Source organism: Vicia villosa, linkage group LG5, assembly GCF_029867415.1.
Source record: "Vicia villosa cultivar HV-30 ecotype Madison, WI linkage group LG5, Vvil1.0, whole genome shotgun sequence".
NCBI classification, from domain to species: Eukaryota; Viridiplantae; Streptophyta; class Magnoliopsida; order Fabales; family Fabaceae; genus Vicia; species Vicia villosa.
The window spans coordinates 108396742-108410933 of NC_081184.1; the positions used below are offsets into that span (position 1 = coordinate 108396742).

The window sequence follows — 14192 nt, forward strand, 5'->3', positions numbered from 1 at the left end:
ACTAAAAAACAAAGTCCTGATTTACTTCCTCTATTTAAACATTCTAACCATCAGAACGAGTACACACAAGTAATTATAATCACACTCATCAGCCTTAATATACCATTGCTTACAAAATAGCTCAAACCGAGTCTCGCTCTTCTCTAAAAATTAAATCAACTTCGTTCTTCATAGAGTATAATTCCTCATTATATCTGGAAATCTACAATAATACCCTACAACAGTACAAAATTATTATAGCATCATATAGTATACACTCATCGCCTTAACTTCGCTGAATACATACTCGTTAACTAAGTACATCCACAATAACATACTCATCATCTCGGCAATTATTCAAAAGAGTTCTAATTCTCTAGCACGACATCCTTGCATCCACTAGATTCTAAATCTATCATATAGATCAATTCATGTTCTCTACGTAGGCTCCCGGCATATTAATTCCTCACTGCCCACGAGTAGTACTCGTACACTACTCCTCATCACACTTTCGCTGTGCGACTCTGATTACCCGTCTTAACTCACCGTCCAATATGTTGCACTCTTTCATATTCACTTCTTCATAAATTCACACAACATGGTGAGTGATTATTCTCACGGCTTAGTATTCATCATATCCTAAACCATTAAGGTAACAAACAAGCTCATCCTATCTATATGATTCCGTCTACTATCAACAAGAGATTAAGGGTGATCAAGTCCTCAATTTGTCAATAGATAGCCGACAACCATATTTAAGCATAAACCGTCGTTACTACATAATAGTGTCCTTTTCCGAGTTTGCACTCAAACTCATTAACATCGTCATAGTCCAATAGTTCACTCTGAGTCGTTACAGCTCGCACACTTCCCTCTCAGTGTATCTTGTCAGTGAGATACCAACATTCAAACATTTTACATAATTTGCTTCATGGTCACTTAGCATCACACACCTGTTAAGTACTCCCAACTTCATAATCACTAATATACTCGTACTTTTCTAATTATCTCGTTCTGAATCAAAATCCTCATCTAGCAAAAGACCGTGATAACATTCATAACTCGTGGTTCCACTCTAAATCCCATGACATCTTTTGCGTCCAAGTATCATTCCACTCGGAATCTCAACAATTCTTCCTCTATACATGTCGTTACTTTGGTATCACAAATACGACTTCAAATGTTCCCGAAGTTTGTTCCACCTTTCCTACTAATTCACTCCTCACTAAAATCCATCGGCACTCAAATCATCTTTATTACCGAACATCTCATCAACTTATTCCTCAACAACATATTATACTCAATTTTGTTTCAAATAATCACGGTAGTAGGCATTCCTAATCAACAAGTTTCACGCTTCCTTAACCGACTTCAGAATATCTCCTCATAGGATCAATCTACTGTATTTATAACTCTCTTATAAGTTATAACATAATCTCTCCTCTTTGTAGGTTTAAACGGCACGTTAATCCGACACTCAGAACTCAAGATATGAATTTTCCAATCGTTGTCCGAAATTGTAACACTGACGCCATGCAGCGACGCCTTAAATGATATTTCCAAAACTCCTCAAATGGTACACTTAATTCCTAAAATTGCTTCTCAACAAACCTTTTAATTATTTCTTCAATCCGCTCAACTCTGATACTGATATCCCGTGTAGTACCAACAAACAAGTTTAGTTCTAAGAGCACGCATAACCGCAACTTCACCTCTTTCCAACATCATCCTCTCACAATTAAATATGTTACAGCTGCTGCAACCATTTTTATAACAAAGTTCATCTCTTTAGCTTTCCGACGCTTCAAACGAAACTCAAATCGGATGTCCAGAATTCCAATTATGAATTTTCGAAGTTCTGCAGCTATTCAGCAATTTTCCGGCGTTTTGCTTATGAAAATTTCACTCCAAAACTCATTCTCTTCAACTCGATCATATTCCAAACAGCCCCTTATCATATCTCCTCACTTCCAAACATTCTTATAACTTGAGCAACACACCCCATTGCCGAAGTGCGATTTCTGAAACATTACGACAACAATCCTCTTTGCAAACTTGCAACTGAACCTCTTCCGATACGCACGACTACTCAACTGACAACTTTGCAGCCCATCAGCAGAGCTGATACATTACAACTTCTTAATTTCCTCTCCTACAAATAATCATCAATTACATCTAATCATCCTCCTTCAAGATACTCCAACTTAATTACCAGTCAAGTCTTAATTCCAAGTCACCTTCGATTCGGGAAATAACAACTCCAACAACGCTTGCACTGTTGCCAACAACATCCTACTGAACCAATCATCTAACAACCGAAGCATAATCGGGAAGTGAAGCTTCTTCCCCACTTGTTTCGAACCAACTCCCGCAACAAACAACCAAATACCGACAGTGATTCACTCACATGTCGCATACCAAGGGATAATATGCGGACAGTATTCAACTGTCGTGCAACTCAACTGACTCTACAATTGGCCAGAAGGACCGACCTGCTCTGATACCACTATTGTAACACCCTTCTAAAACCCCTACGAAAAATATAATAAAGATCAGAGTAATTATACAACAAGGATGTTACAATTAATATAATAAAGAAACTCCAAGTCGTTTGTCATGCTTTATTAAGAATAATCCAAAAATATCAAAACACATGTCCAGCACAACGGAAACTCATTCAACAGTGTTAAAAAAAAACATATTCAACAAAATCAATGGTACACAATCCAATAATGGCAAAACAGTGTATCACAAGCAACTCTAAGACTATCGATCCTAGTGTTACAAATCAGAGCATGACCGACACGACCCAACATAACCGGATAAACTCTACGAGTCATCCTCACCGATCGCTTAAGCCGCTACTTCAATTTGAAATCATCAAAGTAAGGGTGAGACTACATCATAATTAAATAGCATTATAAATCATCAGATATAGAATTCATAAGCAATTATCCACCCTACTTAGCATATTCAGATTTATCAATTCATACCAATCACAAACACAAGTCAAAATTATGCACCAATAACACCACACAATCATAACACCGGATTTCATCCTGACATGTCACAATTTATACAAAGACCATGCAGACTCTTATGCATGTGGTACCATACATGGGCTAAACCCATCCAACTGGTCTTTTTCATCACCAAGATACAGTCCAACCAGCACAAATTCCTGACAATGGGAATTATGCCCACCATTTTGATCCACTTTCATCACCGAGATCCATCACCAAAATGCGTATGAATGAATGCACACATATGACATACTTACAACATCACCAATCCGATGAACAACATCGTCTCACATAACTCAACGTAGTTATCACCAATAAGTATTTACATGTTTTAGCATTCATACAATATATCACATGCATACATGTAAGACATCACCCAATAAATATTATAAACACGATACAAAACTCGGACCTTACGTCCATATCACCTATTCATCATATATAATTCACACCACATATAACGTCAAATCACAGTTATATCATTACAACATCACCACATTGTCACATTAACCAAATCATGCACACAATGTACAAAACACGCCATAAACGAAATAAATCAAGATTTTCAAAATAAAATCAAGTTATTGTTGTTTTCTTTACTTTATATCGTAGAGTATTTAATTTAAGAAACAACGTCCAAAACGGCGTTACGGTTCAAAAATTAGAAGCTTTTAAAGTTAGAATAGTTTTCAAAACGTGCTGCTGGAAATTGGTACTGGAACCCGGTTCCTCCCACATGGAAACCGGTTCCTGGACCCAAAAATGCTGTTTTTAACGCTCTAACACAGTGGAACCCGGTTCCTCCCACATGGGAACCGGTTCCCACGAACCTAGTAGCTGAAAAACATGATTTTTAAGGCTTTTATGCATCCCAAACACATACCAACTCATACCATTACGAAATTGATCATCAATAACATCAAAATACTCCAAATACATGATTCTAACGCACAGACAACATACCAAAACACCATGTAACAATACTACATCATCAATTGCAGTCAATTCATCAAATCATGCATGTCAGTGTTGGTATTTCACAAAACCTAACATCCCAAATAGAGATTCTAATTCCTTAATTCAATTCTAACATCATCAAAATCATAATACCATATAATTAGAATAATCACCCCTTACCTTAGCCAAAGATTCTTGATTAGTCTTCTTCCTCTTTGTTCCTCTTCACGTATCAGCTTCCCAATCTCTCGTCTCTTCTGTTCTGCTTTTCACGTTCCTTTTTCCTTTTTCTCCCCAATTGGTTCTTTTCTTATTTTATGAAAATAAAATAAAAATGAATATAACTTAGTAAAATGCCTAACCAATTAGCATCCCTCTTTTACTAACATCACACCACAAGCCCAATAGCTCTTATTCCATCATTCTCCAATTAAATTCAAACAAAATACTAAAATTCCAATTATTTAATTTAAATCCAAATTAAATTAATAAACTGAAATTATGGGGTGTTACAATGTGCTTTTAAGAAAAAGTGTATTGTGTTTAATTGGAAGTGTGTTCTTCTATTTTTGGTCTTTTGTTATTATCATTGAGGTGATTGCAGGAAGTGAGAGGGGACTCTCATATCTATGAGGTTCCTAGTTGGGGTATACATGGATAGATTTGAGTTGAATTTAGCCAAAACCAAAACACAACCCGTACATGATACACTGGTTTGGGTGAGGTAAAATAACCACCCACAATATCATTGGGTCAATTTGGATAAAACAATAAATTTATGGGTTGGATTGGGTTGGGTAGTGAGTTACCCAATTTTCTTTCTTCCTTATATAATTAGTAATGATGTGTCACATTTTTTCTTAATAAATAGTTTAACATATTACCGTTATTTTTTAAACATCAAATGTCTAAATGCAAGATAAAATTTATCATAAACATATTTGCAAAAACCAAAGTTACATTACAGTAATACCGATAATTGCAAAATACTTTCAACTTACAAGAATTAGCATCAAAATAATCAAAGTGTCACATCCTAAATAAGTTAAAATCATTACTTACAAAATAAAAGATGTTCAAAAGGTCGAAATTGAAGCAACCAAGATTAAAAATATCAATTATAAAAAATAGCTAAAAAATAGTCACTCAATAAACCATGGGTTTTGTGAGTTAGGTGTGAGTTTACCCATAACCCAATTATTTAGAATGAGTTTTCATTTTTAAAAAACGTATTCACATAATAACTCGACCAACTCACTTTTTTGGGTGGGTTTGGATGGGTTTTAATGGGTTTATTGGGTTTACCCAAGCCATGTACACCCTTAGTTCCTAGGTAGAAGTTACATAGGTAGTGATAAGTTGTAAGTTAGGGTTGTTTAGCTTTGAACTAATACTATCTTAGTGGATTTTCTTCCTGGCTTGGATGCCCCCAAAGTAGGTAATGTTGCAGTGAACTGTGTTAACAATTGACTGTGTCTTTTACCTTCTGCAATTTACTTCTACATAATTTATTGTTTGGTAAAATTATTATGTCAGCCAGATGATGTCTTGACATTTGTATTGACACTGTGGTTTGGTGTTGTGACATCAATCTCAACATTTATTTGAAAGTGCCAAAATTTCAATTCGTTATCATTTTAGCATGCATAAAACAATGGTTAGGTTTGAATTTGATCAAGAGGTTTTTAGTCATTTGCATTAGTCGGTGGAATATGAACTTTACATGTTTTTTATTTGAAGTAAGTGAAATATAAAATCTCAAAGTACTTTTGAAAACATAAAAAATTGAGATTTTACATGTTTGATTCAAATCATGAGAATCAAACCCATTTTATGATTCAAATCAAACACATTTTCTCGTGAGGAATTTCATGTTCATTTGTGAATTTATGTGAAATCATCTCTCTCACTTTGAAAAGCCCAAATTTATTGCGCTTAAATCTTTTTCTTCTCCAACCTCAGTTCGTGTTTCATATCTTATTCATGAGAGATCTATGATTGATTAGGGAGGACGTTGTCTTGAAACTAATCATTGTTGGATATTGTTTAGGTCGTTGCAAGATTGAGAAGTTGTCACTGGTGCTGACAAATTCCGATGAAAAGAAGAAAGTTCTTCTCTTTAGATTGCCTTAGTAGTAACTGTGTGGAAGGCTACATATAAGGCGGAGTTCTTTTCAGATCTTCAAACAATTCAATGCTTAAGGAATCAGTAGGATAAATGATTGATTGCTCCAAACAAAGGCTTGGAGAAAAATGGTGATATTGGAAGATTCTTGAAGAGTCAATCTAGTAAAGATTGCACAAAAGAGTTTAGCATGGAGCCGCATACACGTCAAGATACAGAACTGAAGTTTTATTTTCTTCACCATTATTGTGGATAACAGATTGTATAAACACTTTGAATATTTGTCAAACTAATTGAATTATGCATGTACTTTCAAAAGTGCACGCAGACTCACGCGAGAACGGTAGAGTTGAAGCATCTTTGTGTCATCTCTCTACATTCTACTCTTGTTGAGTTAAAAATTTGAATATTGATTCATTGTATAATCATCTATGGTGAATTGTATTGTGGTATCAATTGAAAACCTAGTGTATCGTCATTAATTCAAATTTGTGTTTGTTTTACATTGAATACACGTTTATGTGTATTAGTTTCTATTCAAGTATATTCACTATATTTTGCTCTAAACTTCCGCGCGCATACTCTAAAAAACCTCATATATTTCTTTGTCAAAAAATTGGTTGATTTGATTTTGAAAAGTATATCCGCCCCCTCTAGATTGTTATCTTACACCATGTTCTCACCCAACACGACTATCCCACAACTTTGTATACCATGGATCAAGTTTAACACTGCGGTATGTGATCATCATGCTGATACTATAAAAGATCCACTAGTCTCTATCGATCTAGTCGCTCGACACATATCATAATTCTACGATCTTATTCAAGGTTAGATGAATTATAACTAGCCTGAAATATAATCTACGACACCCTACATATTTATTCACCTAAATTGCCTCATAGCGTAGTTCTATGACTTAGGCATGCTGGAATAAATAAGGGAATACAATAGCCAATTCTATAACTTAGTACATATGATTTTCCCGAATTGGACCTCACGCTCAGGTTTTTCCTATCAATACTTAGTTTCTGATACACCACGGGTAAGTGTAGAATTTAAGATGATTGGAGAACTGTTAAACTTTCACTCACCAAGTCTAGTATAAGGGGTCTATGATTCCAATTAGTACATGGTAAGACTTGTGTCATTTTATGGTCATAGTGTAGGAGTCATAACATTTACTAACGTTGTCGACCCTTTACAAGGCCATCTTCGTCAATTAGAATACGATCTGATAGAGTCAGAACCTAACTCCTCCTCTATTCAGGAATATCAGGTGAACCAAAAAGTCTGGTCTTTCTACCTCGACACTCGACAACTTTTTATTTGACCAACATACCCCTCCAATTATTATCCATAATTGGTAACAAATATTAGATAAGGGATCTTAACCGATTCAGAACTGAGTCTCTTAATGAGATCCTCTCACAAACACCTTTTTTATTATTCGCTTAGGACAATTCCTTGCCAAGTGACTTGATTTTTGGAAGTAGAACATTTCGACCATTCAGTCTTATACCTCAAAGTGTTCTTATTTCTAACAAATTCATTTTCCAGATTGACCATATGAAGATTCACCTCATCCCAATGGAAATTCTTGAAAGATCCCAGTTCATCGACTCTTGACGTGTAGTCTGAGGCCGTTGACTACTTCGTGTCTGATGCACTACTCATGCCCTGAAAATTCTCAAAATTCCTTTACTTAAGTGGTATTTTAGTGAACTTAAGTTTCCTTCGATCTCACGCGTCTTCATGGAGGTCTTGTCGCGATTCTGCCTATCACGTATGCAATCAATGAGTTGATCAAGATCAACAATTGACTACCATGACACTAGAATCAGGCTAACAATAAACACTTATGAGGAATAAGATAATTGCAAGTGATGTATCATGGCATGGTCGTATCGAACGACACCCATTCAATCAGTAGGGAAACATCATTCAATATGGTTTATGAGGCTGACACCATGTTTCTAGTGGAGTTTCACACGCCTACCTAGAACATGAAGATTTCAATAAGGAAGAGAATGAAACATGAGTAAAAATTACTTTTGACATGATTGATGAAGCCAGACAGATCACACATATCCACGAGTTCGTAAAAAAAAGAAAATAGTCGTTAAGTGATACATCTCCAAGATTGCCTAGTTGCCATTGTTAGTTATATTTGCGCCATGGAAACATACAAACAAACCTACAGTGGGACAAATATTTGAATCCTGCAAAGTTTCAAATGCCCTGATAAAGGCCCATTCATTGAGCGTCAATTAAGACAGGGGCAACATCGATAGTTTTGAGCATCTATGACTCAAACACGGTGAATATAATTAACACCCACAAATACTAAATTATAGGAAGGTACAGGTAGAAGAAGTCTCCATCAAAATCACTAAATGGCGCCATGTGGATCCTTTCATATTTAGAGTAAAGACTTTAAGATGATGTCCTCCTCATCCCTTTAGTCGGACAAATTCAAGCCCTTACGAAAAGGAGTTAACCTTCCCTTGCTTGGTATACAATGTATCATAATCTTGACCCCTAATCTTTTAGATTAGCTAGACACCAACCAAAATCTTGAAATTTCTAAGAAAGTAGAAAGAAAAAAAAGAGTCATTATCACTAATATAATTGAAGGTAATCTTATAGATCCCAAACATCCTTGTTTTGAAAAGCCATTAATCAACCATCACATTATCACGCCTAGAGTTTTTTATACAATATTCCCACATCTGTGTGAGCTTTTTACTAATGAATGTTTCAATTATATTGCCACTTTCATCGAAATCTCTTATAATGACCATAACTATAAAAGGGAATGCGAGGATGAAGGAAAAAAAGGAAATAATATAATACTTGAGTTTGAGTGGAAGAGGGAGGAAGACGCGATCAAGTATGGGAGAAATTTCTAAGGAAAATTCTTGATGGGAAGACGTAGAGGGGTTTAAAAGTGACATGAAAAAGTATGACGTGTAATATGAAGAAAATTCCTATGTCACGTAGGCAATAATTGCCCTAACGTAGGTGTGCTCCAGCAGTGAGAGGGCTCAAACATCAACAATTGTGTATGTCTGCATGGATTTGACTAATAATTCACAACGATCGCGCCTTCTCGAGACTATATCCAACGTGCCTAAGCATTAAAAGTTGCACACACCACAAGCAACTTATAAGGGACTCTCCCCAAGCATCGCTTGAGGGATTCACTCTAAGCACCACCCGAGGGAATCACTTATAGCAATTATTGAAGTCATATCAATAAGATTGCCACCCGTGTTAAGTTACTAACTTCGTCATTTCTAGGTCTTTTGTTGGAAGAAATATGGACTGAGATAATTTTATTGGGACTAAAAAAGGGCAACCCAAACCAAGTATAACATTACTAGGCGGGTGCACTTTAGGTCGTCTGATTGGGCTTGGGCCACTGAGCCAAAATCAAGATCCATGTTTCACCTTTAATCACATTACGCCTATGAGTTGTCCAAGGAATAACGATTTGAAGGATTGTAGTCAAAAGGGAAAACGTATTCTCCATGATTTAAGGAGGAACCCGTCTTCCCTTATTTCCACGCCTTCATGGGAAAACTATGGAAAAACCATTATTCTCTTTCTTATCCGACCCAAGGAATCCACCATAAATGCTCGAACCTCGAACCTCGAACCTCAGGACTTTAAGATGAATTCACTTTCCATCAATTTGTTGCTATCTACATGTGAGCTGACTCTCATCAACCCTTATTGTATGTACAATTTTAATTTCAAATAAGATTGATCCTCTCTCATTTTTTTGGCACTAAAAGTCGATGAAATACCAATTTATTAACATATTTTTTTATCTATAAAGTTATACAAAATATTTCTATACGACAATTTGATATGTTTCACATGTGACCCATTATTTAAAAATTGACACATAATCACTTTTTAATATAAAAAGAGAATAACGGTTTAAATCCCGTAAAATATCACAACAAAAAATGTATTTAAATCAATAATTTTTTATTAAAAAATAAATAATTACATGTTAAATTCTTATAATTAAGTATATAATTTGATTTAATAAACCTAGACTAAAAGTATAAATTAAGTTTTTATAATACCACAAAAAAATGTATTTAAATCAATACATTTTTATTAAAAAATAAAATAAATTACATATTAAATTCTTATAATTAAGTATATAATTTTATCTATCAATGATATTTGTTTGAGTATAAAAAAATTGGAACATTGGTATGAAATAAAAGATCTAAAACTTTATTGTAATAGAGAAATCAAAATAATGTTCAATTAAGTATAGGATATAATAATATTATTTAAAGAAACTTGAAAAAGAAAGAGGCAATTCACGAAACAAGTAGAAAAAAAAGTTAAAAATCATTGGCTTCGCCCGGGTTCGAACCGGAGACCTTCAGTGTGTTAGACTGATGTGATAACCAACTACACCACGAAACCACCATGCAAATCATTTTCCGAAATTAAATATAATTTTTAAATATTTTCCAATCTTTTCTATCCCTCTATATTTTACTTATCTCGTGTCTTCTTCTTTCGCTTCACCGAAACCCTAATCTTTCACGTTTGTTCCATTCAGTCTCAGATTCTTCCTCTTCCTCACTCCCTCTCGTTGAACTCTCACCACACTCCAAAATGTCTGCAGCTCTTGATATGACACTCGACGACATCATCAAGAACAACAAAAAATCTGGATCCGGAAACTCCAGAGGCCGATCCAGACCAGCACCGGGTCCTGGACCCGCTCGCCGGGCTCCTAACCGTATCTCCAACCGTTCCACACCGTACTCCGCCTCTAAGGTAACTTGCTTTCGTATATTCTTTCAACAAAAATTGAATTTTTTCTCGGCTTGGATTTTTCAAAACCCTAATTTTTTTAATTTGGATTTTAATTTTCTCGGTTTTAGGCGCCAGAGACGACGTGGCAACATGATTTGTATGGAGATCAGCATGCGGCTGCGGGTTTTCCCGCTCAAGGTGGTCGTGCACCTTCCATAGAAACTGGAACCAAGCTCTATATCTCTAATTTGGAATACGGCGTTTCCAATGATGATATTAAGGTATTCCAATCCCTCTCTTTTGCAGTGTTTTTTTTTTTAATTGAATTAGTGAATTTGTATCTGGAATTTTGTTAGGGAATTTGGTCTTATGATTTTACTAGGGTTCATAGATTCAGAGATCCATTTTTAAATTAAAGGGTATTTCAAAAAAACAATGTTGGGAAAAGGTATTAAATAAAAATCACAGCTTTATATTAAGGTTTTCACTTTTTTTTTCTTTCTTTTCCAGAGCTATTTATTTATGTATTAATATCAGTGATTAGTGAAGAAATATCTGGAATTATGTTATGGCACCTGTCTTGTTTTGTGAAATTGCATGAGATTATGTGAGGAGAGTGGGAGTGAGAGCATGTTAGAGAGTTTTTCTTTGTGAGTTGAGAGTTGGTTTTTAAATCAATCTGGTTGAAAGTTGGTAAAATCAATCTGGATGTGCTTAATATCATAACTTTTCTGTTGTTGTACGCCCAACATTTTGCTTATTTGCTTGTGAAATTAAAAAAAGATTTTTATGCAGCTGTAGCTTATAACATTGTTTTTGCATGTGAAATTTGATTTCTAATTAGATTTTCTTTCTTATCTTGTAAAAAAAAAAGTTTAGAAATATCAGCTTATATTTGTCATTACCGGCATCAAAACACTATTTAGTACAAAATTTCTCAAATAGCTACTATAGACTATAGTACTATTTTTTGCATAGAGAAATTTTAACCACCTGGTATTTTCTGCTATCTGCTATCTGCAATTGGCAACACTGGCTTATGTTCAATGTTGTCAATTGCGGATCGCAAAAACTAGTAGTTTGTTCAATTTCCACTATGGCACCTAGCCTGAGGGCCTTAAGCACACCGTTTACTACACTGATCTTTCTTCCTTCTACCCAGAACTAAAACTTAACATGCTAGTTTTACAGGCTCTGAATTTTACAATTAATGGTTAGATTTCAATTTTCTTATTATGCAGGAATTGTTTTCTGAAGTTGGTGACTTGAAACGACACGGCGTTCATTACGACAGGAGTGGCAGATCAAAGGTATCTTGTCCAGTTGCTTAGCTTGGTCATTCTGATCATTTCTTTGTCATGCTATAGTTAAGAAAAAAACTTCTTTTTCATAGGGTACTGCAGAAGTAGTCTTCTCACGGCGACAGGATGCTGTTGCTGCTGTAAAGAGATACAACAATGTTCAACTAGATGGGAAACCAATGAAGATAGAGATTGTCGGAACAAACATTTCTACACCTGGCGCAGCTCCTGCTTTAAATGCCGCTATTGGAAATTTTAATGGAATTCCCTCAAGGTATTCACTGGCTTGACTGTGCTATAATGATTATCTATTTAATCTGTTCTTTAAGAGTGAACTTTTCGTACTGTCCACTTGCTTCTCATCTGGCTACTAATTTGTGGACACTTGAATAGTGATTTTGGGGGTGCACACATGTGTGATTTAGTTTTGCTGCTATACTGGATTAAGTCATGCTTTATGATGATTGCAATCAGTTGATATCTATTATTAGTTGTCCTTGTTACCAGGAATTTTCAATCTTTAAAATGCTTGAAAGCTTTTGAATTCAATTTTCCGAGCCAGTTTTTTTTCCTCATCCTTTGACTTATTGAAGTCTCAACTTTTTTTCCCATCCTCGCAAATTAATTCTGGTTGCTAGTTAGTTCTAAATATTCGATAAATATGGATGGTGAGTGTATCATGTTTATTTGTTCTTAATGCTGTGTTTCCTTTTTGGAGCTTGCTTTTGAGATTTTGAGTTGAAGATTTTTGACATATGATATGAGGAAACCATCTGTGGTTAATGAAGAACTTTTGTTTGATCAAATTGTTAAGTTAGTATTATTTCTTGCATTAAAGATGACTGTAATTTATGTCTCGAGCAGCGGTCAAGGAAGAGTTGGAGATTTTCGAGGGCAGGGAGGAAGAGGTCAAGGCATTCGAAGAAATCGAGGACGTGGAAGAGGTAGCGGTGGAGGTCGTGGTGGTGGTCGCGGTGCCGGACGCGGTAGAGGTCGCGATGAAAAGGTATCTGCAGAAGATCTTGATGCTGAGCTGGAGAAGTATCATGCAGAGGCCATGCAAATAAATTAAAGGAGCTATCTTGTTCTGTTTTCTTGCTTTTACATCTATGGTTATTAGGGGGGCATTGTGATGGATAGCCACATGTTTATGTATTTGGAGCACTATGTTTTAGAGAAGGGAAAAAATTACTCGAGTGAAAACTGTTGCTTCATATAATGGAGTTTGGGCTTCTGTTGTCTAAAATATTCGTATTACTCAGGAATGTATGAACTATGAGTTAACAGAAGTCAGCTTGTGCATTCTAGGTTGCTTTCATTGACTTTAATAATTTATGGATTAAGGAAGTGGGAGGTGGGAACCATGCTGTCGTCTATCAATGCACAGAAAAATCTCTGGCTGCAAAACGTGGGATCCTGCAGATTTTACTCACCGCCGCTTTGTTTTGATTAAACATTTACAGTGGAATCTTCAAATAAGGTAGATTCCCAGCTACTCCTCCCACAATCCTAACTCAAAAGAAGTGATGTTTTATCTTTTGCTATTTAATTTTACCTTGGCCTATGCATGTTTGATATAATCTTTTATAATAAGTTCAGTGTTATCTCGAGCTGTTCATATTTGTTATAGGGGAGTACATCTTTCATGACTGGTAATTTTTGGCATACATTATTTAGCAAGATGGAATCTATCAACTGTTCTGTTACGCAGACTGAGTGTGCTGTTCAAGATTCAGGTCTACTAAAGGGGATAACACTCCCAGCTATGGAATCCCAAAATATAGTTTGATTAAGATTGAATAGTCTATATTTCAATGTAGATATTTATTTTAAAATATAATTTAAAATGAGTTCAAAATATAAATAAAACATTTTATGGTTGAATGCTTGGATTCACAACATTGTTGACTTATTTAATTTTGGAAGGGACTTGGAGATGACTTGATTGAGGCTGGATTTGTAGTAATCAGAGATTGTTTTAGCTATGTTTAAATGCAGTTTAATTCGAAGACA

General features: G+C 35.3%; 1 protein-coding gene and 1 non-coding gene across 2 annotated transcripts; one reads left to right on the forward strand and one right to left on the reverse strand.

The window, feature by feature from the left end:
* Nucleotides 1-10465: 10465 nt before the first annotated feature.
* TRNAV-AAC (transfer RNA valine (anticodon AAC)) lies at nt 10466-10539 on the reverse strand. The gene has a single exon. It is a non-coding gene; the product is annotated as a tRNA-Val (tRNA).
* An 88-nt stretch (nt 10540-10627) lies between these two features.
* Nucleotides 10628-13468, forward strand: LOC131601977 (THO complex subunit 4A-like). The gene is made up of 5 exons (XM_058873914.1): nt 10628-10899; nt 11007-11159; nt 12120-12188; nt 12272-12453; nt 13044-13468. Exons 1-5 carry the CDS (start codon nt 10735-10737, stop codon nt 13249-13251), a joined length of 777 nt encoding a protein of 258 aa, XP_058729897.1. The 5' UTR covers nt 10628-10734; the 3' UTR covers nt 13252-13468.
* Nucleotides 13469-14192: the final 724 nt, after the last annotated feature.